This window comes from Colletotrichum tamarilloi (genome assembly GCF_030869305.1).
Source record: "Colletotrichum tamarilloi strain Tom-12 chromosome Unknown Scaffold_73.1, whole genome shotgun sequence".
NCBI classification, from domain to species: Eukaryota; Fungi; Ascomycota; class Sordariomycetes; order Glomerellales; family Glomerellaceae; genus Colletotrichum; species Colletotrichum tamarilloi.
The window spans coordinates 112464-136858 of NW_026849456.1; the positions used below are offsets into that span (position 1 = coordinate 112464).

At 52.3% G+C, this 24395-nt stretch overlaps 11 protein-coding genes across 11 annotated transcripts; 7 read left to right on the top strand and 4 right to left on the bottom strand.

The window, feature by feature from the left end:
* Positions 1-985: 985 nt before the first annotated feature.
* On the top strand, positions 986-5129 carry CTAM01_12226 (hsp90-like protein; the record flags this gene model as incomplete). Its single annotated transcript, XM_060528233.1, has 3 exons — positions 986-1047; positions 1146-4271; positions 4328-5129. 3 exons carry the CDS (start codon positions 986-988, stop codon positions 5127-5129), a joined length of 3990 nt encoding a protein of 1329 aa, XP_060377134.1.
* A 629-nt stretch (positions 5130-5758) lies between these two features.
* CTAM01_12227 (uncharacterized protein) lies at positions 5759-6415 on the top strand (the record flags this gene model as incomplete). The annotated part of the gene is made up of 1 exon (XM_060528234.1): positions 5759-6415. One exon carries the CDS (start codon positions 5759-5761, stop codon positions 6413-6415), a length of 657 nt encoding a protein of 218 aa, XP_060377135.1.
* Positions 6416-7165: 750 nt separating this feature from the next.
* On the top strand, positions 7166-7903 carry CTAM01_12228 (uncharacterized protein; the record flags this gene model as incomplete). Its single annotated transcript, XM_060528235.1, has 1 exon — positions 7166-7903. One exon carries the CDS (start codon positions 7166-7168, stop codon positions 7901-7903), a length of 738 nt encoding a protein of 245 aa, XP_060377136.1.
* Positions 7904-8966: 1063 nt separating this feature from the next.
* Positions 8967-9695, bottom strand: CTAM01_12229 (uncharacterized protein; the record flags this gene model as incomplete). The annotated part of the gene is made up of 1 exon (XM_060528236.1): positions 8967-9695. One exon carries the CDS (start codon positions 9693-9695, stop codon positions 8967-8969), a length of 729 nt encoding a protein of 242 aa, XP_060377137.1.
* A 543-nt stretch (positions 9696-10238) lies between these two features.
* Positions 10239-10541, bottom strand: CTAM01_12230 (uncharacterized protein; the record flags this gene model as incomplete). Its single annotated transcript, XM_060528237.1, has 2 exons — positions 10239-10265; positions 10329-10541. The coding sequence occupies 2 exons, from the start codon at positions 10539-10541 to the stop codon at positions 10239-10241; spliced, it is 240 nt and encodes a 79-aa protein (XP_060377138.1).
* Positions 10542-10565: 24 nt separating this feature from the next.
* On the bottom strand, positions 10566-11829 carry CTAM01_12231 (uncharacterized protein; the record flags this gene model as incomplete). The annotated part of the gene is made up of 2 exons (XM_060528238.1): positions 10566-10832; positions 11584-11829. The coding sequence occupies 2 exons, from the start codon at positions 11827-11829 to the stop codon at positions 10566-10568; spliced, it is 513 nt and encodes a 170-aa protein (XP_060377139.1).
* A 39-nt stretch (positions 11830-11868) lies between these two features.
* Positions 11869-12309, bottom strand: CTAM01_12232 (uncharacterized protein; the record flags this gene model as incomplete). Its single annotated transcript, XM_060528239.1, has 1 exon — positions 11869-12309. A coding segment is annotated over one exon (441 nt), but the record flags the coding sequence as incomplete, so codon positions are not given.
* A 1544-nt stretch (positions 12310-13853) lies between these two features.
* On the top strand, positions 13854-14763 carry CTAM01_12233 (uncharacterized protein; the record flags this gene model as incomplete). The annotated part of the gene is made up of 3 exons (XM_060528240.1): positions 13854-14000; positions 14108-14410; positions 14569-14763. The coding sequence occupies 3 exons, from the start codon at positions 13854-13856 to the stop codon at positions 14761-14763; spliced, it is 645 nt and encodes a 214-aa protein (XP_060377141.1).
* Positions 14764-18113: 3350 nt separating this feature from the next.
* On the top strand, positions 18114-18947 carry CTAM01_12234 (GATA zinc finger; the record flags this gene model as incomplete). The annotated part of the gene is made up of 3 exons (XM_060528241.1): positions 18114-18308; positions 18431-18682; positions 18759-18947. The coding sequence occupies 3 exons, from the start codon at positions 18114-18116 to the stop codon at positions 18945-18947; spliced, it is 636 nt and encodes a 211-aa protein (XP_060377142.1).
* A 1044-nt stretch (positions 18948-19991) lies between these two features.
* Positions 19992-21848, top strand: CTAM01_12235 (phytochrome-1; the record flags this gene model as incomplete). The annotated part of the gene is made up of 1 exon (XM_060528242.1): positions 19992-21848. The coding sequence occupies one exon, from the start codon at positions 19992-19994 to the stop codon at positions 21846-21848; it is 1857 nt and encodes a 618-aa protein (XP_060377143.1).
* Positions 21849-22529: 681 nt separating this feature from the next.
* On the top strand, positions 22530-24307 carry CTAM01_12236 (uncharacterized protein; the record flags this gene model as incomplete). Its single annotated transcript, XM_060528243.1, has 3 exons — positions 22530-22818; positions 22925-23649; positions 23708-24307. 3 exons carry the CDS (start codon positions 22530-22532, stop codon positions 24305-24307), a joined length of 1614 nt encoding a protein of 537 aa, XP_060377144.1.
* Positions 24308-24395: the final 88 nt, after the last annotated feature.

Here is a 24395-nt window from a genome sequence, read left to right on the forward strand (position 1 = left end):
GCAATCTTGAACCGGGGGAGATCGATCTGCGGCGAGTTCTTCTTGCGCCTAGCCCTTGGGTAATTCGCCTGGTTTCGCCTCCCTTCCTCACCTCAAGCGAACCTCCCGTATCACTCGAGCCAGCCCTCTTCGGCATCCGACCTAACCCCCCCCCCCCCTCCCGCCCTAGCCCAGCCCAACCGAGAGAGAGAGAGAGAGCGCGACCTGAACGATACATCATTTTCAACGTCCAGCGCATCGTCATTTCCATCGCAATCTTCACGTTTGCCATCTTCTCATTTGCCATATTCCCTTCCACTACTCCTCCCACCTCCGCCCGCCATGTTCTAGACAGGCTGCGACATTTGCGACGTTCCTCTCCCAACAAGCAATCATCTGCGGTGACGGCAGCCTGCCTGTGAGTGTATCCCTATCTTCTGCCCGTTCTACCAATCTTGGTACACCTGCTTGTTCCCATTCCTTCGCCTTTTCCCACTGTTCTCTTGCGTTGGCCTTGGCAATCCTCTATGCCCCTCTATCAGCCTTACCTTCCATAGAGTTGTGCTCTATACACCTCTTGTACTCTTGCCGATCTCCAGCCGCTTGTCTTGAGCAACTCACCATATGCCCGGTGACGCTGGGATGCATGCCCACGAAGGCCTTCTTGAGCCAGTCCATCGTGGGAAGACGGAGGGGCACTGTGTGTATTTTCAACCTCATCCCCCCCCCACTTGCGTCCGGTTGGTTTAGAAGTTCTTCGTTCCCCCCCTGCCTTCCTTGATAGCCACAGACAAGTGCATTTCGGTCGCAAAATGATCCGGCATGATTCATTTCTCGGAATTGTTCTTGGTCGCACAAATAGTAGCTCAAGTTGACATGAAAAGTGTAGGTCAATAATATCTCGCCCGCGGATATCAAGGCGTGCTTCGACCCATATTGCGCAACCAAGTAGAACCGACAGAGGAGCGGCCGGTCTCTCGTGATATACAATTCACGCTGCCCGGCCATGGTCAACACTCCGCCGGCCAAGGCCGTCTCTGAGGGTCGCCGCGAGAGGGAGACATTCAGGTCCGCGCCCCAAAGTGCTTCTTTATCGGCCTCGACGGCTTTTCGTCAATGCAAGCTTCGCTCATCTTTAGTATTGAATTTCCTGACCGCCTCCGCAGATATGACAGTTCCTTGATCGCACATACAGTCTACAACGACCCAAACAATCTCAAGCCATCCTCGGAACTTCGGTCATGTCCTGATGCGGCACTCACTTCCTTCGCTGAACTCGGCGCTCTACGCCTGAATGCGACCCGAGCCATGATATCCCTCTTCGACAGCAAGTATCAGTACGTCATTGCTGAAGCTACGCAGTCACTCGCTCTGACTCCCGACACCAATCCTCCAGAAACCCAGCGCGGGGATATCGACCAGCTACTACTGTGCGGCACTGCTATCCCACGATCTTCCGGCATATGCGAGCTCATCCTCTCAATCTCCGATCACCTCGACGAACAACATCCTTCGGGTCCCCATCAGCTACCTGTTACCGTTATTCCAGACCTTTCTGAAGATCCTAGGACCTCCCAGCGAGCCTTCTGTCTGAACACGCCGCAATGTCGCTTCTATGCCGGAGTCCCAATCCGTTCACAAAGCGGTATACACATTGGTGTCTTTAGCATCTACGGAGATACCCCGCGCAAAAGCTTTGACAATGTGGAAAATCAACTTATGCAGGATATTTCGAAAGTGATCTTGAACTATCTCGACGCAAAACGGAACAGGGACGATCACCGACGCGCAGACAGGATGGTTCGCGGCGTTGGTAGCTTCGTCGAGGGCAAGAGCACCATGTCGGGATGGAGGGACAGGAATAATATTGACTCGTTCGATGACCACCCGTCATTTGAGGGGGCTCTGAACAAGAACCAGCAAAGGATCGAACGCAACAGAGAAAAGGTGGCATTCGAGGCCTCTCAAACACAACAACATCAGTCGTCTGCTGTTGCGATGCAGAATGCGCCACAGCCAAAAGTCCAAGCACCAGATGATAAGCCAGTCTCGCCTACAGCGGATTCTCGACCTTATCCTCAGCCAAACCAAGACCCGGAAGCACTCCCATCTGTGTCCGGGACCTCCTTGGAAAGTATCCATTCAGGGACAGAAAGTGTTTCGCAGGGAGACGGTGACTCGCACATGTCACATATCCGGCACATTTTCTCAAAGGCCGCCAACATTGTTCGAGAAGCTATAGAGGTTGAGAGCGTGCTTTTTGTGGACGCCAGTATCGGCTCGTTCGGAGGGCTTGCTGTCCCTAGAGCGACCAACATGAGGTCTGCCAGGGGCCGAGTCTCATCCTCATCATCTAGTGACGAGCAAACAAGCCCTAGTCTAAGTACCGGGAGTGTTTTGGGCAGCGATAGCGACCAAGACGACAGCCTATGTGCGATCCTCGGCTTCTCGAGTTCATCTACCTCAAGCGTCGACGGAGACCTACCGTCTCTGAATCACACCTCCATATCCGAAAAGTTCCTTACGAAATTGTTACGAAGATATCCGCAAGGTAAAATTTTCAGCTTCGACGAGAACGGCTCTATCCAATCCAGCGACCATTCCGGCGACGACCATATCGCACAGCCAGAAACACCACTTCAGGAGATCGTAGATATTATACAGGGCCCAACCGAGGACGAACGGCAACGAAACAAGAAACGAAAGCATGCCTACTCGAGACGGAACGAAGGGAAAACTCTCAGCGGCCTATTTTCAGGAACCAGAAGCATGGCCATCATACCTTTGTGGGACGTACAAAAGCAACGTTGGTACGCAGGCGGATTCGCCTGTACCAAGACTCCAACTCGAGTGCTTACCATCGAAGGCGAGCTCAGCTACTTACGCGCCTTTGCATCAGTCATCATGTCAGAGGTCGATCACGTCAGCTCGATGCTTGTTGACAAGGCGAAGACGGATTTGTTGAGCTCACTTTCTCATGAGCTACGCTCCCCGCTCCACGGCATTATTCTTGGCGCAGAGTTGTTGCACGATACCACTATGGACGCTTTCCAGGGAGAGACGTTGGTTTCGATCGAAAATTGTGGTCGCACACTGCTGGAAACAATAGACCACCTCCTGGACTGGAGCAAGATCAACAACTTCATCGGCCCGTCAAACCACCGGAGAAACTCAACCACATTTGGTGAGCGAGGCTTGAGAGCTCGGGATCGAAAGATTAGCATCGAAGCTGGTATGATGAGCATCACATCAAATGTCGAAGTCGACGTTCTGTCGGAAGAGGTTGTTGAGAGTGTTTGTGCTGGCTTCAGCTACCAACGCATCTCTGTGGCCCAACTTGCGGGCAACAGACCGACAGACCACGCCGATACTACTGCATTACGCAAACTTGACAGCATGCAAGCAATGGAAGAAATGGCGACGAGAACCAACAAAATCGGGGATTTACAACTCATCCTCGGAGACGTATCCGTCACTTTCGACATTTCACCCGCGGTCTCCTGGGGTTTCCATACACAGCCTGGAGCTTTGAGGCGAGTCATCATGAATCTCCTAGGGAACTCGCTCAAGTACACAGAAAAGGGATTCGTCAACGTCAATGTTAATCAGCTGGCCCCGTTGACTGATGTACCATCCACTAAGGCTATCATTCAAATCGATGTGGTAGATTCTGGACGTGGCATTAGTCATGAATACCTACAACATCATCTATTCGCGCCCTTCGCTCAAGAGGACTCTTTTTCTGCCGGAGCCGGTCTCGGTCTGAGCTTGGTCAAGCGGATAGTTAGCAAGCTGCGTGGGTCTATCCAGGTATGGAGTAAGGTCGGACGAGGGACGAAAGTGAGGGTTCAACTTCCCTTGCTATGCGCCAACCCAGCATCACCAACGGCAGCCAACGTGGAAGATGGCAACATTGATGCCTTTCGGGCATCTGTCGGCGAACTCATGGGTCTAAGAGTCAAACTGTTGGGTTTCCCTGAAGACTACGGAGTCAAAATGCCCGACGAGTTGGCCAGCAACACCCCCAGCGAAGGAGCACTGGTCACAAATCTCTGCAGGGAATGGCTTCATATGCAAATCATTGACCAGTCCATCCCGCCCTCGCAACAACTCCTTCCCGACTTGGTTCTGTCTACAGAAAAGCAACTAGAGCAGCTCTTGACGGAGCGACGCTTAGGCATCATTAACACACCGGTCGTGGTGATATGCCGGAACGCGCTTATCGCGCGCCAACTAGCTACCTCGGCACGATTCACCGGTAATCGCATCGTATTTGAGTTCATCTCACAGCCGTAAGTTTGTACCTTCCGAATCAGTGATCGGCTTCAACTAAGAATTTGTCTACAAGGATTGGCCCGAGAAAACTTGCCAAGGTGCTTTTGCTGAGCTTCAAGCGATGGACGAAAATGCAAGAACGGGCGATACCAACTCCTACAATGTTATCCTTGGCCAGCCCAGAAGCGTCCAACGCGGGTGGCGACACGCCGACTGGGTGTGCACAAGACAGACTCACGGACGTGGGAAGCACCGAAGCCCTTCCGGATGTTCCGACCAGAGAGGATCTCCCCGAGAGATTGAAGGAGTTGCCAAGTACCGAAGTCGAAGCAAAGCAGAGTGTGGATGACCAAGCTGTGCAGGCGAGAGAAACGGATCCAAGGCCTGAGGATGTCGCTCTACCGGACACGCCGGAAGAACATCCCAAGAGGCTAACGCTCGATGGCCAAGACACCCCCCGATTGTCTCACAGACCAAAGAAGACGGGAGGATTTCGTCCCAAGTTTCTCCTGGTGGACGACAACCCACTCAACCTCAAGATGCTGGCAACGTACATGACGAGGCTTGGACACGACTATCGGAACGCAAGAGACGGGCAAGAAGCGTTAGACGAGTTCCGCCAAGCACCGGGCGAGTATCACTGTATTCTGATGGACATCTCGATGCCTGTGATGGACGGCTTCGAGGCGACACGACGGATTCGTGCTATAGAGACGAATGACAGCCTGTCACGCTGTCTGATCATCGCGCTTACGGGATTGGCATCAGCCAATGCACAGCAAGAAGCGTTTGCGAGTGGCATCGATCTATTCCTGACTAAACCTGTGCGGCTGAAGGAGCTAAGCAAGATACTGGAGAGCAAGGGTATAGCATGATGAGCAATGCGCGACGCAGGAAAATGAGGGGGCTCGCGGGTCATACTCGCTTGGCAGGAATTGGGATGGAGACGCAATGGCGGTAGGAAAAAGCTTTTATGGAAATGTTGAGCAATCGTATTACATGGAATACCCCAATGGCTGGAATGCATCACTGCAACGACCCGGCTGGAGTTACTAGACTTTGTTGGGCGGGATTGTTGTCTACACGATTTGATGCGCATCAGCAGCATAGCAGTAGACGAATATGATGATAGATGGCCCTCGGGGCAATAAGCCGCCGCCCTCTTTCTTCCTCGGGCCTTTGAGGACACAAGCACCACCTTGACTTGGTCCAATCTGGGTTATCGCTAACAGCTTTGACAGCTTCTTTGTCAATCTGACCTTTCTTGCTTGATCCCTTGTGTTCGGCATTGTTTGTCTACGGCTACAATGGCAATGTTTCCTTGGCTGTGGGTTGGTTTAGTCTGAGATGGAATACATAAGCCAGAACTTTCCACAATACCAAGGACTATCACCTTCGATAAGCCACACCAGAAAGAAACTTCAACAAACCGGCAACCAAACACTCCCTCTACAGATTCAAATAACCCCCAAGAGCTTGACCAACAGGAGAATAAACTGACGAGATGGATACTACGGGCAGCACACTCACGCCACCCACGACCGCAACGACAACGACAACCACCACCCTCGCCGAGCCAGGCTTCTTCCACGACACGCTCCCGTCCACCGAGCTCCCCAGAGATATCTACGTCCTCAAGGACTGGTACTTTACCCGCTGCCGCACCCTCAACGACGCAAAAGCCCTGCTGGGCGTCTACAACACCCTCATCCTAGACCTCGGCGTCACCTCCCACGAGCTCTACAAGTGGAAATCCAACAAATCCCTCGGCTACCGCATCGCGCACCTCATGCTCGAGACCGCCTTTGCCGGGGACAAGATCTCAAAGGAGCGAAGGAAGTGGGTGAAGCAGCATAAGCACGTCTGGTGCGGCGAGATTCAGAACTACGATGTGCCTGTGTTCGAGTTCACCGAGGACGATCGGGCGTTTCTGCAGGGGAGGTGGCCGAGGGCGTGGGTGCGGTATAGTGTCGCGCAGATCGAGTGGGCGATGGAGGTTGAGCTGGAGCAGGCGAGGCGGTTTTTGCCTCAGAAGCATGAGCGGAGTGTGAGGAAGGAGAATTGGAGGTGGTTGTTTGGGGAGGAGAGGTGGGTTAGGAAGATTGCGTTTTTGGCGTTTGATGCTGAGGGGGCGGATGGTGAGGTTCGGTGGAAGGAGTGAGGTGTTGGCTTTTGAGGGAGGTTACTTGTGAGGTTGTCTGTGTTTTGTTTGGTATTGCTTGTTGGAGTAGGAGTTTGGAAACTGCCTTTCATGAAGAGAATCCCATCGTCTTGCATAGCTCTCGTAATGAGAGAGATAGAGTGATGAAGGCATGATGTATCTACTTCCTTAAACCGCGTTGAACGCTTGTTCTCCTCTGGTATTGAATGTTCAGAATGGAGGGGTTTTTAGGCCGCGTTCGAGGGTTCAATTAACAGAGTCTGAACGTCATGGGCAGCACTTCGTCAAATGTTCTAACATAGGTGTAAAGGATCCCCTTTATCATACCTTACCCCATATAAACCACCGCCCCTTCACACTCCTCTTCGCCTCCATCGTATTCCAAGACCATATTCGCATTAAGGGTAGTTAATAAGGACGAGGAGTATTTATGAAGTCACGGGGTGAGGGCCTACCACGGGCTGATCCTTACATACCTGCCTTAGTATAAAAGTCGCCCGGTTGATTAAAGCTGAGGTGAAGCTTCCGGATACTCTAAACCGATCTGATCGTCTGAGGTGAGTATCTCATTCCCGTCCGCTCCCGCAAAGAGATCTTTTAAGACCCTACCCAAGCAATTCACTCCCATCAATCCAGGGTCTTCCCATCCTCTTACTTTTCTTCACATCCTCCTCCTGGCAATTTTCCTTCCAAACCTCCAACAATCACCACTTATCCACACCTTTCCTGTATCAACAAAGACTGACAAAGATGGCCTCCAAGGAGGACAACACCGCCACCGTCCTCGAGACAATCCCCGAGGACCCTGCCCCCAAGCGCACCACCCGAAAGAAACTCCCAGACTCGAAGCCCTCGAAGCCCTCGAAGCCCTCGCCCGAGGAACCCTCCCCCGAGAAGAAGAAGCCAGCCGCCCGCAAGCCCGCCTCCAAGAAGACCACTACAGCCGCTGCCTCCCGCAAGCCCAAGCCGGCCTGCAAGAAACCCATCATGGGACCCGGCCGCCCCAAGGGAAGCAAGAACAAGGCGGTCAAGAAGAATAAGCCCCCCGCGAAGCGCAACAAAAACGCCAAGCGCACCACGGCCCACGACCTCCTCGCCGCCATCCAGAACGACGAGATCCCCACCAACGCGCAGGTCAAGGCCGACTACGGTTTCTCGCGCTGCTACATCACCCTCGACCAGAGCAAGCTCTACAACGTCTACCGCACCGTCCTCGAGGACTTTGAGGTCAAGCCTGAGGAGCTCCACGAGTGGCTTCACCACGAGGATGGTCTGAAGAATGTGGCCGCGGAGATCAAGGCCAAGTTTGAGGTCTTGCTTGGTCCGGATGATTACCAGGGTGATTACAAGTGGTTCCTTGAGAACCAGTACATCTGGGACCCCGAGGATCTTGTCAGCGAGGCTAAGGCTGCGCGCGCTGCGAAGGAGTTGAAGGAGTACTACGATGCTCGTAAGCGACCTGGTGACGACTTTGACTGGTACTCTTGAATGCTCGACGAGACTGGCAAGATAATCCCCTCGATATGATGAGGGCAATTGCTCGACATTAGCATTATGAGATTTACACAGATGTGATTAGCTTACCCTTCCCCATCAACGAGAGCTCGAGCTGACCATCGCAGTGCCTTTTGCTACCTGATGGGACAAACCATACACCATCACCACCTTGTTCTCTGCGATACCCTCGGATGCTTGCTTCGATATGGCGTATCGAGCTTGGAAACGGAAGTGCAATGGCTGGGTTTGGATGCGGCAGGTCTTGCCATACAGTTGTGCTTGGAGATAGAGAACCGGTCGCCTTGATAGTACTGCACCCGCTGACATTGACATGCTGTTAATAGAGATGGCCCTGACATAAGAATTCTTCCCTTTTGCAAACTTTGAAGTGATCACGATGCTCTTTACACAGAATACTGCTTTTTCAATGGAAGGCGCCTTATAATTTCTGCTTTGTTCCTTCCTTATCTTCTCCCCCATATGTCCGTCTTGAGGAAGGAATTTGGGACCGGCTCCTTCCCACGGTTGACGTTGGCAGCTTCACTTACATAAGCCCCCACCATCCGCGTCCTTCCTTTGCCTCCCCCCATCAACTTCATCGCCAAGTCATCCAGACCACCACGATTTCGCGAGCGACAACTGCCAATTGAGAAGGCCATCATATTCAATACCAAAAATCATATGTAATCACTTGGTAGCGCATACAAGATTCAGCGTCGGCCTCAATGGCATCGACCCCCACCACGTCCTACGCACTGTGCTCGACGCCCCTCCTTGCCCCTCCATCGAACGCCCTCTCGAAAGCGGCCGACCTCGACGCCAAACAACCATTCGTTACACTATCATTACAAGTGCGCAAGCCTCAACCCGCAGCTAGTTTTGGTACGCTCACCTCCGCCTGCTCCGCGCCACAGATAATCACCTCCCCGCGATAAATGGCAACAAGCGCAATGTAGCTGTAGGTCATGGCACATTGGTGGAATCAACGTGGTATCAATTCATCAAGCAGATCCATAGAATTCAATGAAAAATAATCTTACCTGGCTTCGCCACCTCATTTCTTCATCCAATCCTTCCGCGGCGAGCGATACCACATGTCCACGATCTTCTGCCGCCATTCCCAGCTCGAGTACAACTTCCTCCAATTATCGGGCTCAAGGCGTCGCTCACACGTCAAAGGATTCTCCTCCTCCTGCTCCTCCTCCTCCTCCGGACCCAATAGCCACTTTTTCAGAAATCCCTTCGGCTCCGTCACGGTCCTCACACGCGCCAACGACCTAACAATCTCAAGCTCCCACTCCATCGCAAACTCGATCTCCATGGCACGCATGCCAGCCCACTCTGGCGGAGCATCAAACTGCCCCAAAAATTCCTTATCTTCATCCGAGAACTTGAAGACGGGCACATCCTCCTGCAGCGCGGCACCGGGCTCGAGACCGAAGATCCAGATGTGCGCCATCAACCACATCATCAGGGACTCTGGGATTTTGCCTAGGTTATTCTCAAAGTGCATCACGATGTTGCGGCCGAGGTGGCCCTGCGCCAGCCAGCCCTCGATCTCGCGCGGGGTGAAGTCGAGGTCGATGAGGAGGGTCTGGTATATGTGGAGGAGATTGAAGGCTTGGTCGTGGGACTGGCAACGAGTGAAGAACCAGATCTGCATGGCGGGCAGGTCTTGGGGAGTCTGCGGGAGTTCAGTCAGTGTCATTGCTCTTCGAAGAAAGCTGGTTGTGGGCTTGGCTTGCTCCTCGTTGGAATAAGTCTGGCTCTTCTCGTTCTCCATAGTGTAGCTCTTTTTTGGAAGTTTCTTTCGGTGTTAGTTGGCTTCTATCGGGTATTGGGTGTGACGTAGCGCTGTGTTTGTTTTGTTGTTGGTACCAACGCGTAGGTGTGTGTGCTTGTACTGGATGGTGATCTTAACTACTTGAGGATGGGATGGAGCGCTTACATAGATTCTTGAGGTCGAAGCTTTTACAGAGCAACAGATGCCTTCAAGCCTTGTCCCATGCAAGATCTCAAACAATTCATTGTCAATCAAAATAGCTACTTCGTCCTTCATTGGTACAGACGCCACTGGCTTTGATGGTCCGAGGTACACAGTGACTATCTAGCAAAGAGCCACCAGAGGAACAAGGACTGTGGTGACTGAATGGTATTGTTGATTCGTTTTCGACGGGCAACTCTCAAAGACTATCTAAACTGTCACAAGCCTCCTTGCTAAGGCCGAGGCACAATTCTCTGTATCTCAATCGACCGCAAATCAGTGTACGCCCATGTTTCCATCTCAATTGGCGACCTATTAAGTGTATCTCTCTGCCATGTCGGCTTACTTGCGGGGAAAGACATGGAACTTCTGTGCAGCACGTACACATCAGTAACAAATCTGCAAGAACTGGTAGGGAAGTAAAAAGCTTACCACACCAGGCATACTCTGCATAGCGCGGGCGATCTCGCTAAGGGGCACGCCATTGAAGCCATCAGGGCAGAAGATGGCGTGGCCAGCCGCGGGAGGTCCATCTGGGTCCACGTTGGGCACCGAGCTGAAGCGCGTGCCGCGAACGGTGCGGACATACTCGCCCTTCGCCTCGAGCGCCTCCTTCTTGTGGCGGAGACGGGTCTGACCCTCCATGAAGACAGGGATGCGAGCCAAGTATCAATCGTCGTCAACGGGACCGGCGACAGCACCCATGATCTCTTCGGCGTGGAGCTTCTCCTGGCCCTTGGTGGTGATACAGCGGTCGAAGAAGAAGTCCTGGAGGGTCTGTGGGTCGGTCGCAAGTCTTCTCACGACAATGTCCTTGAACAGGATCTCGGTGGTGGGCTGGTTGGGGTTGACTTCGGCCATGGTGTTGTTGGTGTTTGGGGTTGTTTGCTGTCCATTGGGCGAAGAGGAGAGCAAACCTTTTCTGGTGCGAAACTTCTGTAATAATGGCAGATGCTAAGAGAAGTTAATGTTAGGGATGAGTTGGTGGAAAGAAGGCAAAAGAGTAGCTGATGCGAGAGGGGGAGAATTGGAGGTAATGGTTCTCGAATTCACCCAAGTGAAGCTTGTTGAGAGACGAAGAAGTTCTTTGAGGTCAAATGGACAGCATGAATCCCATGACCCTTGTCGTCTCGATCCTTTGTCCAGCAAACGGATAGATTGAAGGTCTGGCAGTATATGCAGCGAGCCGTTTGTCGCCAGCATCCAGCACCATGGCCCCGTAGGTAGCAAACCAGAGAGCTGAGCGCGGAAAGCCTGCAGATACAATCAGAAACGATAGTTATAGATGATCCAGCCTCTTTTTACATACCTTTATTGGTGTCTTCCCTTTGGAGAGCTGCCTGATATTGACTTTGTAAGACACGCACGAAACCTGAGCATGGGGAACTGTATCGCTGTGGGAAGTCTCTAACACTTGTTTACTACTCATAATTACTTGAGGTCTGTCCCTCAAAGTAAGCACGCCGATATCTCTTGCCACTGTACGCTTGAGTATTTCTGATAGATATCTTGCACGGGTATTTCATTCTTGAGACTGATATCGTTTGCGTTATCCTGACGTAGCGTCACTACTCGAGGGATCATTACTTGGGGAGTCGCCGCCTGTATTGCCGACACTCAAGGTATAGCTCGAGACCCCGTCCATTGCTTGATCTTCTTGTTCCACCGAACGTATGGCTTCTCGTACGCGAGCTGCCATGTAGTCAATGGTGTGCCCGGTCCACCAGCTTTCTCGATCTCGGTCCCAGCCATTCAGGATCTGACAGGAAACCCGTGACATTTTGGCGCACTCCCGGACGAGATCGGTATGGACTGTCATGGCATATCCCATTCTGCTGTCCTCAGGTATGATGACCCAGAGATTATGGCGAAACCACCAGATGTATACATCTTTGGTCAAAAGGCGAACCTCGGCAAAGTACTGCTTGATCATCTCGGCGAGTAGTGACTTGCCCCTGGCAATCATCCATCCCTAGATAACAACGCTGTCGAGGTCGAAGAAACAGCCAAGGCACTTGTATGTCGCCCAAAGGAGGCGTTCCTCTTGTTTATTGCCATATTGGCAAAGATCGAACCCGAAGTCTTGTCGTGTTTGCGGATCAGTGGGAGGCTCGCAGGTACCGGCTCTGAGGGACTCGGCGAGGTAACGGTGGGTATTCAGTCGTTTGTTCTGCGCGGGGCAAAGGGCCATGTAGTTGGCAGCATCAATATTGTGGGCTTTTGCCCTCTGACACTTGGAGCTGCAAAACCAGTTGGATTGACACTCGTTGCAGTGGTGCGCGAGTGTGGGTTCTTTGCAGTATATGCACCGCCGGTTGCCAGTATGGACAGGACTTTGTGTTGATTCCACTGCCGTTCGTGTTATTCGTTCGGACTCGAGACTGGCAAGATGGGATAGGGCAAAGAGTGATATCGTTATTAAATGTTGAATCTAATGTGTCGTATGGTTTGATATTGATTCGATGTCGTTCGCAAGCAAGGTCTATCGGAGGAGAGGTTTGTTCGGGTCGATGACTCGAAATAGGGGTAGATGGAAGACCTGTAGAAGGAGGAAGGAACGCGTCAGCAACGAATGCAAGAAAGAATGGAAGGAAGGAAGGAGGTCGACCGAACTGCTACTGCCATGATTCTATTCGGCGAGAACCTTCGACCCGGCCACGAGGAAGGACTGGACATCTCTAGTCTTTCCCTGATTCTATGCCTGTCGTTTCTGCCTCCTGGAATCGTGAGCCTCCTCACGTGATCCAATACATTGCGTTTTTCTCGTCAATTACTGGGAACTCGCTACGAACTGCGCGCCGTGCCATCAGCTCCCTCGCGGGCAACGGTGTGAACTAGACTTCAGGTCCTCATTCATGCGGAGCATTATCTTCTCACACTCCCCGATGGCCTTGGAAGTGGGCTGGTTCTGTCGCTCAGTTGATCCAGACGCAGCACCACATGACTGTATGCCTCACCTCGAACGGCACCGCCTTACTCGGGCGTTAGAGGCCACAGACAGGCCGACGGGAGAAAAGACACATTCAACACTTTGGACAATCGTCTGGAAAGTGGCTAGGCATTCCCTCAACATCAGAGCCCCAGGAAATGCTTCAAATTTGGCCACTATTCTGTAAAGTCCAATTACGGAATCCCTCCACGCAACCGCCACCCGGGGGCTGCAGAGACACGGCACCGAAACGGACATCACCGCCTCGCCCTGATCTTTGGGAACGAGGTTGACTGTACGCGTCGCCCAAAAGTTTATTCGCCATCGGATTTGACCGTAGATCGAGAAGTGAAAAGCGATGCAAATTCCCATTCTCTGTGATGCTCAGTCGGTGGCGATAGATGCACATCGAGGTCTCTGGCGACGGATCGAAAACTCTACGTTTCCCATGTCTCCAACATAGCAACATGCAAGTTACGGATGCAGAAAGGTCCGTTTTGGATCAACATTGCGCCCTTGCAGCAGCCACGTTCTGCATGGGTTCGAACGTCGTCCAATCAATCTCTCTGCTTTACCTCAATTCAGTTCCACAAAACCTTCCGTCCAGCATCTGGGCCGTGCCTGCTTGCCGTGTTATCAAAGTTGGTGGCTTTTTCACCGTTTTACTTTACAAAACTGGGGATTTGACTGCACCGTTGGAGAGGGCGTGGAACTGTAAACGCAAAGCAAAGTGTAAAACGGAGTGTTGGGCGGTCCCGTGCTTTCCCCTCTTTTCAACGCTCGATTTTCCTTTATAAACGAAGAAGGCCCCATCCCCTCATTTTCGATCCCTCTCACAATTCTCGATCTCTACAACATTCTGCCTCCTCCACCCATCGACGTCACCCACAGACTTCCTTTCCATTCCCAAAACTGGCAGCAGCCCCGCTCTTACGTTCACGACAATTGGTCCGTCCGACTTTTGACGGATTCCAGTCCGTTTCCCAAACCGGCCGAGTCCGTTCCAAATTCCATCTTCCAGAGAGTCAATGGCCCGGACCCCGGCAGATCTTGTCGCGCCCATGCCGGCCCTGACTTGGCGACGCCGTCCCAGCGAGAATGAGTGCAGCAACGCCAACGAACCACTAGCGCCCATGTCCCTGAACCATCTCAAGGCCAGCGAAATCATTCAGAGAGTGCGTTCTGCCCACCCGATGCGATTGCCAAAATTCGATCCTCATAATGGGATTTTCGAAAAAACATGTCCATCATGTGCTGACAAACCCTCTCTTGATGTACACAGGTCCATGGCGATGCAAACAACCTGCTTCGCAATATCCAGGGCTTGCTCCGATATAGCAGGGCACCCGCGCTTGATGGCGGCCGCCTGGTGACTGGAGCCTTGCTCGGCAACCCAAAGCTGCTACACGCGCAGAAGATTTCCCAGCACATTACCGGAGACATGGCGGAGTTGGTGGCCATCTCTCAGAAGTCAAAGGAGACGACCTTGCGAATGAGACGCCCCAGCCACTTGCGCAAGGTCCGCCGCAAACAATATGGGCAAGCCGAGCATGCTGCTGCTGCCGGGAACCATCACTCAAATGCAGTAAGTTACCGCAACTTCATCGAATGTTCCTCATATCTCTCCGGGCAGACAACGTCCGTGTCTTATTCTCATTCCAACATTCGTCTTACAAGCCTGGTTCACAATGGAAGCTCGGTGGGGTTTAGCTACACTGAACGTTCACTTACACTGAGGCACAGTTACAGAACATGTCCGATCCCTCCGTCTGCCACAACTGCCACACCACCTGTACACCACAGTGGCGTAGCGGACCCGCGGGGCCGCGTACCCTCTGCAATGTCTGCGGCCTGATTTATGCCATGAGGCAGCGGAAGCAAGGGCTCAGGCACAGCAACCGTGTCTCGGCGTCTTCCTCAATGTCGTTTTCTTCTTGAGCCTGTGCTGAGTCTGATTTACCGCTTTCATCACTTGTTTGCCATGATTGTTACAATTAGAGTACGGATACCCTCAGTTGCGCTCACGATTACCTTATGATACCACTTTTGTTCGAATCGGATTGGCGTTCATCGATGCTTGCTAGAGTTATGGGACTGCAAAACTGGAAGTTTGGATCAATGGGTTTTGGGTAGCCGTGGGTCAGGGATCTTGGGTGTCTGGGCTTTGGCTGGGGAGTCTGGGATTGGAGTTCGGTTGTGTGTCCTTTTGTATCCTTCCTAGTCATAAGATTGACTCAACGATTGGGGGTCCGTCGGCGCGAAAACGTTACTCTCACGGTTGTTCCTAGACAGGTTGCTCATGTGATGAGACTTCGACGCTAAAAGAGGCTTGCCCAGTGTGCGTGATTTAGTTGATGGAGTAGAGTGATAGGAACACTGGCCTCCGTCAATGATCAGTTGTTGTTTTTGTTATTGTTGTCATCCGTGTTCGTAACTCCAATAGCTTCAAGACGTTCCTTCCGTGCCTCCCGAACGGTAGGTAGAGCCGTATCTCACTGACCTCAGCGTGCCTACCAACCCCTGATGAAAACTCCGCTCATGCTGTCTACCACTTCTACATGATGTTAAAGGCCTCTGACACACTACTGTATTCCATCAGCTGCTTCTGGAATTGCATTGGTTCCTCTATCAATCTTGAGGTCATGTTTGTAAAGAAGTTTTGTAAATTTCAGGATATGCTACAGATACATCACTGAAGTTTCAACGCAGATTGCACTTTCATCCGTCTGCCTCCAACAAACACGACAACAAACATTACTGCTTCCTTGATTATGCAATTGACCAGAAGAGGGACCATGAAGTTTTTTGAAATGTTTCTTTTTCCAAGGACCTTGACAATAGGAAGTCCTGTATCGTGGCATCTTTTCAACTGGAAGGTAATTAAAACTGCTGGCAGCAACATCTTCTTCTACATCAATCAGAAAAGAATGGTGCTCATCTTGTGCCTCTTTTCTTTTGGCCTTTCTGTTCACAGCCTGAGTCCCTATGATGCACTGTGTTACGATCTCAGCAAAGCGGAGAGAATAGCAAGGTGTAGTCCTTGGCACTTCTTGAACTAAGGCACCTAAGCCTGTGAGGCATCACATCATTGGTATTGTTTCTCTTCAGGACGAAAACTTGTCAACTGGCATAGGATCCAAGCTGCTGTAACTTTTGTCTAGTGTGGCCATAGGACAAGATGTGTCACGATGTCAATCATCTCCCAAAAGCTTGGATACTCTGGCCCACTGTACCAAAAGACGCCCTCACCTCAGGATAGACTGGGTTCCTCTGAATCATCAAGCACGAGATATACTTATAGAAAATCGCCATGTTAGTAGTACCCGATATAGATTTAATCGATGTTTACTGCATGATGTTACATGTCAGCAAGTAAAGGAAGAGATTGCTCAAGGTTCTCCTCTTCGGGCTTGGTCTACGTGATCCTCTTTCGCTGGGAAATGCGACGAGAACGAAGCCGGGGCCACTATGCTACACAGGAGGGGTTGTGAAAAGGGGGGGATGGGGAAGGCAAACCAAACCAAATCAAACCACCCTTCTCCCTCGTTCTTCTCATCCCACTTGTCCCACTGATACCGCCTTACCAAATACAGATGTTCTCTCCTGCAACACCACTTTACTGACCATTATAGTCCAAGTGAAGTGGCAAACCGCGACAGATTGGATGGAGTAGAGGGTGGGCAAAGGAAAGTGGACAGCGGAAAGCTTTCATCCCCTTCTCCCTCATTCTTTCTCTGTGCTCACCGTATCACCCACCTAAATCCTGGCCCAGGAAAGCGTATTCCGTCCAGTGTGATAAACTTCGTATGCTAACACAAGGTGTTACGGGGCACCATGTCGCAAACTTCCTCCTCTGGCTGACACGTTGCCCACTGTGTCACGAAGTGAGGAGCAACCTGACATTGCCAATCCCAGTCAGGGACTCTTTTACCGCACTAAGAGGTCCGTTTTCGCTACCGGCAAGAGGGCCTAGACCCCCAGTGACGCAACAGCGCAGCAGAGGGTCAAGGGACCAGCTCTGGTGTCAGGAAAATTGAGGGACAAAGGGCGAATGGAAGAGATTAAACACCGAGCCGGAGAGAATCCCGCCAATAGGACTCTGTAATTTGGCCCTGGAGACACTTCCTATTGGTCTTTCAAAGCCCGTCTCAGTTGCGGAAGGAGGGAAAACGGAAGACGGCCTGGGCCTGGGCCTAGGGCACAAGCTTCCCAGTCTCCAGAGAGGCAGTCCCTTGCAAGTCTTTGCGCCCAACTCTGGAAAACCGACGGGTGAGTCCATCTGCAGGAATAACAGTGTGAACTCCCAGGAGCTTTGTGAGAGTCTACCTGCCGTGTACATACAGCAACAGGCGGTGTCCATGACACCTTTGCCGGACACAAATGTGGCACTCGAGAATTGTACCGACTCAGCTGTGTATCGTGAGTTTGTAAAACTAAGCCAAACTCCGCGCCATAGAGATGAATATGGGGTTGAAGTATTGGAAAGTAGTCTGATGCTCCCAATACAAACCTCAAGACTGTGTGGAAATTCCCTGATCTTTTATCTTGAAATGTTGCTGGGAATTTCTTGGAGCGGCGTCGCCGAATCCTCTGTATAACATTGTCAGATTGTGCATAAACAGTAACCACTGTAGTAGATTGTGCATTGTCGGACGACCCAGAGTGAAGGACGGGTGCTAGCCGCTGTACACTGCACAGTAAACTTGAGTAAAGTACATCGAGTACGTACCTTACTGCCTAAAGACCCTGATTGCTTGAGACAGCCCAGTTTTTGGACCCTTGGACCCCTTCTTACCCTTTCCAGGTTGTTAGTTTGTTGGAGAGAGGGGAAAAGACGCGGTGCCTGCCCATACGGAATTACGGATACATACGGATAGCATGCACGCTAATTTGTCAGTTTCTCAATTAAGCAGGGTCCTAAGAACGGTCCGTCATAACTGTGGCCTTCGTTATTACGGTGGTAGATGGGAGGAACTGCGCTGTTCTCGAAGTCGCCCCCGAGGGAATCGAATCTCGATAAAACTGTCGTACCTCAGCACATCCGATCCCTCAGCCAAATACCCGATCCTGTCGCTCTTTTCCATCCAACTTTTGCATCACACGATTAATCAGAATTCGCCTGGGCCTTGTTCAATTTGCCATCCTGTCCCCATGCAGTTTCCCGATCGGTTTCTTCGATTTCTTCGATTCCTGTGATCGCAAACCCGGAATCTCGATCCTCGAAACCTCGATCCCCAACACATCGACATTCCCATCGACATTCCCATCCATATCCCATCGACTTTTCCATGGTTTCCGTCAAACCCGATGCGCAGCTGAACCACAAACGGCCCAAGCTCGGGTTGCAGATGTCGGCGGAGGCGGAGGGGGAGGCGGCGGCGAATGCATTCGCGTCCGATGCAGCGCCGGACGATGCCGATGCCCACTCGCCGCTACCGCCAATATCCTTTGACCAGATCAAGGCGACGGAGATGATACAAAGAGTGAGTCGAATTTGTTGACGATGTCGGTTCATCCCTTGTCGTTCTCGATCGGTGCAAGTGGCGACTTACACGGAAGGTCCTAGATTCACAACGATGCGAGACAGTTGCTCCAAAACATTCAGGGTTTGGTCGATGGCACCTGTTCAAAAGGCGGCTGCGAGTGCGGCGATTGCTCTAGAGAGACGACGAGCAATAACTCGAGAATACTAGCTGCGCAGAGTTTATCAGAGGTCATCGCCAGCAACCTAGATGATCTCGCGCTGCTGTCCTACAGAAGCACCACAGATGCAGATCGGCAACAGTCTGTGAGCCCCAGAGCGACCAGGAAAAGGCGCTCTTCCACCGTGGCGGCGTTTGATCGCACTTCAAAAGTGGTAGGCTCCCTTTTCCCTCAGTAATCCCTTCCAATCCGTCAACAAGATGTCATGAACTAAATTATCGCGATAATAGAAGCGTGTGATGGACGACTCCCTTTGCTGCCACTCCTGCCAGGCAACGAGCACGCCGCAATGGAGGGACGGACCCGACGGTCGGTGGACACTCTGTAATGTTTGTGGACTATTATATGCGCATCATTTACGCAAGAACGCTTCCATTGCACGTCCACAAACCCAAGAGACGATGGCGAGACACATTTAGCGGTGAGATTGTTGGGAGGCAAACATGGCAGTGGGCGGCGTAAGGGAGCAGTGCATTCATGACATTTAAGCGAGGCGTTCTAGGAGTATGCGCTGAGCGTCAGCGAGAGAATCCATCGTTGAAGCATCTCTTTTTATTTTTATTTATTTCCTCCATACCCGAAGAGACTTGAACTTCATAATGATGATTCTTCTTGAACGGTCTGATAGTGGCGATACGCCTTGTCCCGGAATGCGTGAACCCACTCAAGCGTGCAGCCCGGCTTGTGCTGTTCCAACACATTAAACGGGATTTCGACGAAACCACTCACAATTTCTTTCGTCCCAAATACGGCCATTAGGTAATTTAGGAATCAACAGGCTCTCGGGGTCTAAAATCCAGAAAACTGAGCAGTGACGTCAGAAGCCGCCAATCATCCGGTCATTCTGGACGGGCAGTCGCGAATAACAACGGGGGGAAGGCGCAAGACGCAGAAATAAGATTGTCAGGCTACGTACATTTCCCGAAATGGCTACGGCCACGTGTGGGTGAACTTCTTTCGATTCGACTCGATTGAAGTTCGATTGACATGTCGCAGGCAAATGTTTGTACATCGGCTTCAATGTGTGTTGAGATCCGCCACTCGCGTCCTGTCAGTTCCTTCGACCTCTTCAATCCTCACGAATAACGCTTTGAACGGCGCCAAGCGCATTTGCTAGCAACGGGCCAGCGCTCATGACTCGATCTATTCCCGTGGGCAGAAGGAAAGAAGATTTTGCCACGGTCGTTTTCCAGAACGGTCGCTGATGTTGAGTGATATTCTTCACGAAGCATCAACATCTGTCAGTGCTTACATGTACTATTAGGTATTATTGCAGGCCTGGCTACACCGATGCAAGCGAAACCAGACGAAAATATCACTCGCAAACCTTGTGTTCTTTGCAATTATCGCTCGTACTTCCTGACGCCATCTTTCAATCCGGCATTCATCTACACGTGGTCCATCGGCATCATATGTGGCGGATAAGCTAGAGACACGGCACAGTCTAGTCGTTCGGGGCGGCTATGGCTCAGCCTGCACGCCCAATCGACGACGATGTCCAAATACACCAACATCTCGATAACATCCTCGAGCCCGCGTCCAACACTATACAGCACTTTGGCTTCTTGGTTGCACTCATCGTGAACGAGGACAATGCCAGCCGTCTCGTGGTCAACTGCGCGAGCGACAATTCGGCCACATTTACAGGTTATTCCCCGGATGACCTGTTCGGACTCGAAGACTTTGGCAGCATCTTGGAGCGAGACGATGTGAGAACCTTGATGGCTCGGCTTGGTTTGCTCAGAGAAGAGAAATCCGATGTAGGAGCTACAGGTGGCCGTGCTGTTTTCAACCTGTCGATTATCCCCAAACATGGCGAAGCTACAAGATTTTGGTGCTCCATGCACCTCACTAGGGGCTCTCCAGGCCCCGAAACGATCGTTTGCGAATTCGAGCCACACGAGGATGGCTCTGCCACCCCAGTGGGTCAACGAAGTTACACGAGAGACGTTGTGACGAAAACCCCTCGAATGTTTAGGAGAGTCGGAAAAGATAGTGTGGAGTTGAGCACTATGCAGGCAATTGGGATCATGTCAGAGATACAGGCATCCTTCGCCGCCATAGCAGGTCTCGCGGCGGTCCCCGAAACCATCGTGGCTGCAGTGGAAGAGGTCACGGGGTTCGATAGAGTCGTTTTGTATCGCATCGACGAGTTCATGGCTATAACGATACTCGACACCTCCGACAGGGAATGGCGGGGCTCGCAGCGATGCATACATTTCACGAGGCCCTCCCGCGCCGGCAACGTTAACCATCAGTCGCCTTTCCCGAGTCACCTCAGGATTCTACACGATAGCGATGCTAGTCCTGCGAGACTCGTCTGGAAAAGTGCGGGATCCCATCAGCACGGATCTATCCACCTGGACCGATCCTACCTCAACAGAGCTTCGCCAACTTTCTTTGAAGAGCTCGCGGCCGAGGACTGCAAAGCTCGCTCCTTCTTGACCATTCCAATCAACGCCTTTGGTAAGCGATGGGGGCTGGTAGTCTGCTACGGGTATAGTCCTGAAGGAACACCACTACCCATTTCCAAACGCCAAATGTGCGAGTTCATTGGCAGTACATCTGGGGTCGCGATCGAAAGACTGTCATACGCTTCTATGCTGGGCCATGTTGAATCGTCACAAGCTCAACGCGATTCGATCCGATATCCCACCGAGAGCACCGCAGCGTCACAGGACCTCTTGCGCCTCTTTGGCGCCGATTTTGCGTTGACGTCTACCAGAGGAGAGATTGGCAGACTTGGAGAGCCTAGCGAAGAGTTGTACCAAGAGGCAACGGCGATTGTGCGGTGTATCCAACCATACCGAAGTGAATCTGTCATCATTTCGACAGACGTGGCGGCTGAACTGCCTGATGTGGAGATCGCTGCAAGTGCTCGTACCATATCCGGGTTGCTCTGGGCGCCGCTGTCCACATCTAGTGGTGACTTTGTTGTCTTTTTCCGATTCAAGCAAGCTACGTCACCCGTTGCGCGCGATGGCGCATCATCACTTCTTGAGAGTGATCCTCAATCTGCTACCCAGTCAGCCCTTCAATGGTCTGACAGGCAAGTACGCATGGCCACTGCTCTCGGCTCACTTGGCCGCCAGCTACCACTCTCACAACTGCCCAAGGAGAGTACCTCCGTGACTATTCAGTCAGTGCTCTCGCTCGCTAGAATCGAGCCTCATGTGTACAGTGCCGTGGGCTCCATAGTTGAGAGTCTCGATGATACGTTGCAGAATCTCGGAGAACAACATGCTGCGTACAACAATGTTAATCAAGCGTACTTCTCATCTAGAGCGCTTGAGTACTTGCTCAACGATCTTCGTTGCTAGCACCCTAATGTAAATCTTCAACTATAGAACGAGTCTCAAGAGTCAATCGGCCAGTACTTAGTACCTGGCATCCTCATAGCACTGACTGTCTTGGGCCAAGGCAGTCGTGTGCGCGAAGCAACATGAATGATGCTCTTGGTTTATGCGAACTCGAGCCATGATACTTCAATGCTCTTTGGAACTTGACAGCATCTCACCCCTCATTGAAGCTATGAGACGTAGATATGATGATCCCGGAGTCCACTCCGACGGACGTTACTCCGACGGGATCTGGTCCGGCGGCATTCACTCCGGTGAATTCCACTTACGGTGGCAGGCAAGCTCTCGGCGCGGAGACGCAGCGTTCCGTTGACCTCTGCATTAGGTAATTTGCCCAAAGCGGGCCGCCTCCTGCCTAGGTACAAGTGAACGGTTGGTAAAAGCAGACCCGGCGTTCAGACCACCTCAGTGCTTGGACCATCTCTTCGAAGTTACGTACCGGCCATCGATGAGCTCATCCCCATTCCGATACAGCAAAGACACTATGCCTGATTCGTCGGGTGACTCCAAGCTCCAGCTCCAGCTCCAAGCTTCAAGCTCCAAGCTCCTTCACTCCCTGTCCCTCATTCCCTCGACATCTTTCCGGACCCCCTCATCCAATTGGCAACGATCCCTCGCTGGTAAGCAGACGAAAACGGGAAGATGCCGTCCAACACACAATCCGAAGATGCCGCGGAACGGCCCCTCTTGGCAGACCCCCATCATGAGTACGGCGGCACCGATGGGCCTGAACCTCCGGTCCTCATCGCCGAGGAGCGCGGGGCCGGTACCTTTTCCAAGAACCTCGGCGCCGTCGAGGCGTTTGCCATTGTCATCAGCATCGTCATTGGTAGCGGCGTGTTCACCTCTCCGGGTTCCATCGACACAAATGTCCCGTCTCCCGGAGCTGCGCTCATAGTTTGGCTTGTTGGTGGTGTCCTGGCGTGGACTGGTGCGAGTACCATGGCTGAGCTGGGGACGGCGATCCCTGGTGAAGGCGAGTTCAACCCCCTTTGACGAGTCTCTGTGTGGTACGATAGCGCTGACGATGTGAACAGGCGGTGTCCAGCCCTTCCTGCAGCACATCTATGGCGATGTCTTTGGCTTCCTTGCCGCCTGGACCTGGATCGTGGCCGTCATGCCAGCCACCCTCGCCATCCTCAGCATCGTATTCGTCGAGAGCATCTACTCCGCCGGCGGGGTGACCGACCAGGCCGGGGCTCTCCCGCACAAATTGTTCTCGATTCTGATTCTCGTCGTTATGAACGGCGCCAACTCCATCAGCACCAAGGCGAGCACTCGCTTGAACAACTTGTTTGTCGTGACTAAGTTTACCAGTATCTTTGCCGTGGTGCTTGCCGGCATCGTCGTCGTCATCCTTCAAGTATCGGACCACGACCGTGATGTTGGCGGACGGGACTGGTTCAATAAGCCCTGGTTCGGGAACCGCAAGACGTCTTTGCCGGGTGGCGGCGAGCTGGACTGGAACAAGGTTGGGACGTGGGATATGCTTGGCTACTACTCTGCTGCGCTCTACGGTGCTCTGTGGGCGTACTCTGGCTGGGACAAGGTACGTCGTTCGTCCTGGTATCTATTAGTGGGTGCATCTAACGTTGTCAAGGCCGTCTACGTCTCTGCTGAGCTTCAGCAGCCGGCACGCCAGCTCCCTCTGGCCATCAACACTGCCGTACCGACCATCATTCTATGTTTCATCGCGGCCAATGCAGCCTACTATATCCTTCTCCCCTGGAATGTGGTTGCCTCGACCGACAGCGTGGCAGTCGTAAGTCATGCCCACCAACCTCCTCAATTTACTCCTTTCCCGTGCTCACAATAGCTAGACCGCGATCAACCGCCTCCTCGGCCCCGCCTTCGGCATCGTCGCTGCAGTCCTCATCTGCCTCGTTGTTGCCGGCTCCCTCCTCGGCAACTCCTTCGTCGCGGGCCGTATGACCGTCGCAGCATCAAACTTCAACTGGCTACCCAAGTTCCTCGGCTTCGTAGGCCGTGTGGGATTCAAGTCGGAGGAGAGCTCGCCAGCCGATTCGTCCGCCGATGCTTCGTCTGGGCCTGCGCACGCGAGATCCGACGCACCGCTCAACGCGCTCTTGCTATCGACGATTCTCTCGGCGCTGTACATTCTGTTTGGCAACTTCCGAGCCCTTTTGACCTTCAACGGTCTAGGCGAGTACACGTTCTTCTTTTTGACAGTCCTTGGTGCCGTCATTTTACGCGTTCGAGAGCCGAAGCTGCGTAGACCGTACAAGCCATTTGTACTGATCCCCATTGTGTTTGCGCTGGTCAGTGGATTTGTGGTTGTGAGAGGCGCTATCTTTGCTCCTGTGCAGGCGCTCATCTTGATTGTGCTGTGGATTGTCGGGCTTGGGTTTTACTGGGCTAGGAGGAAGTATTATGCCCATTGCAATAGGGCCGACCACTGATTAAACCAGTAGAACGATGTGTTTCATCGATGGAGGTGGCACATATCAATAGCTAGCAAATTGCACTTATGTATCTACTTGCGAGAGA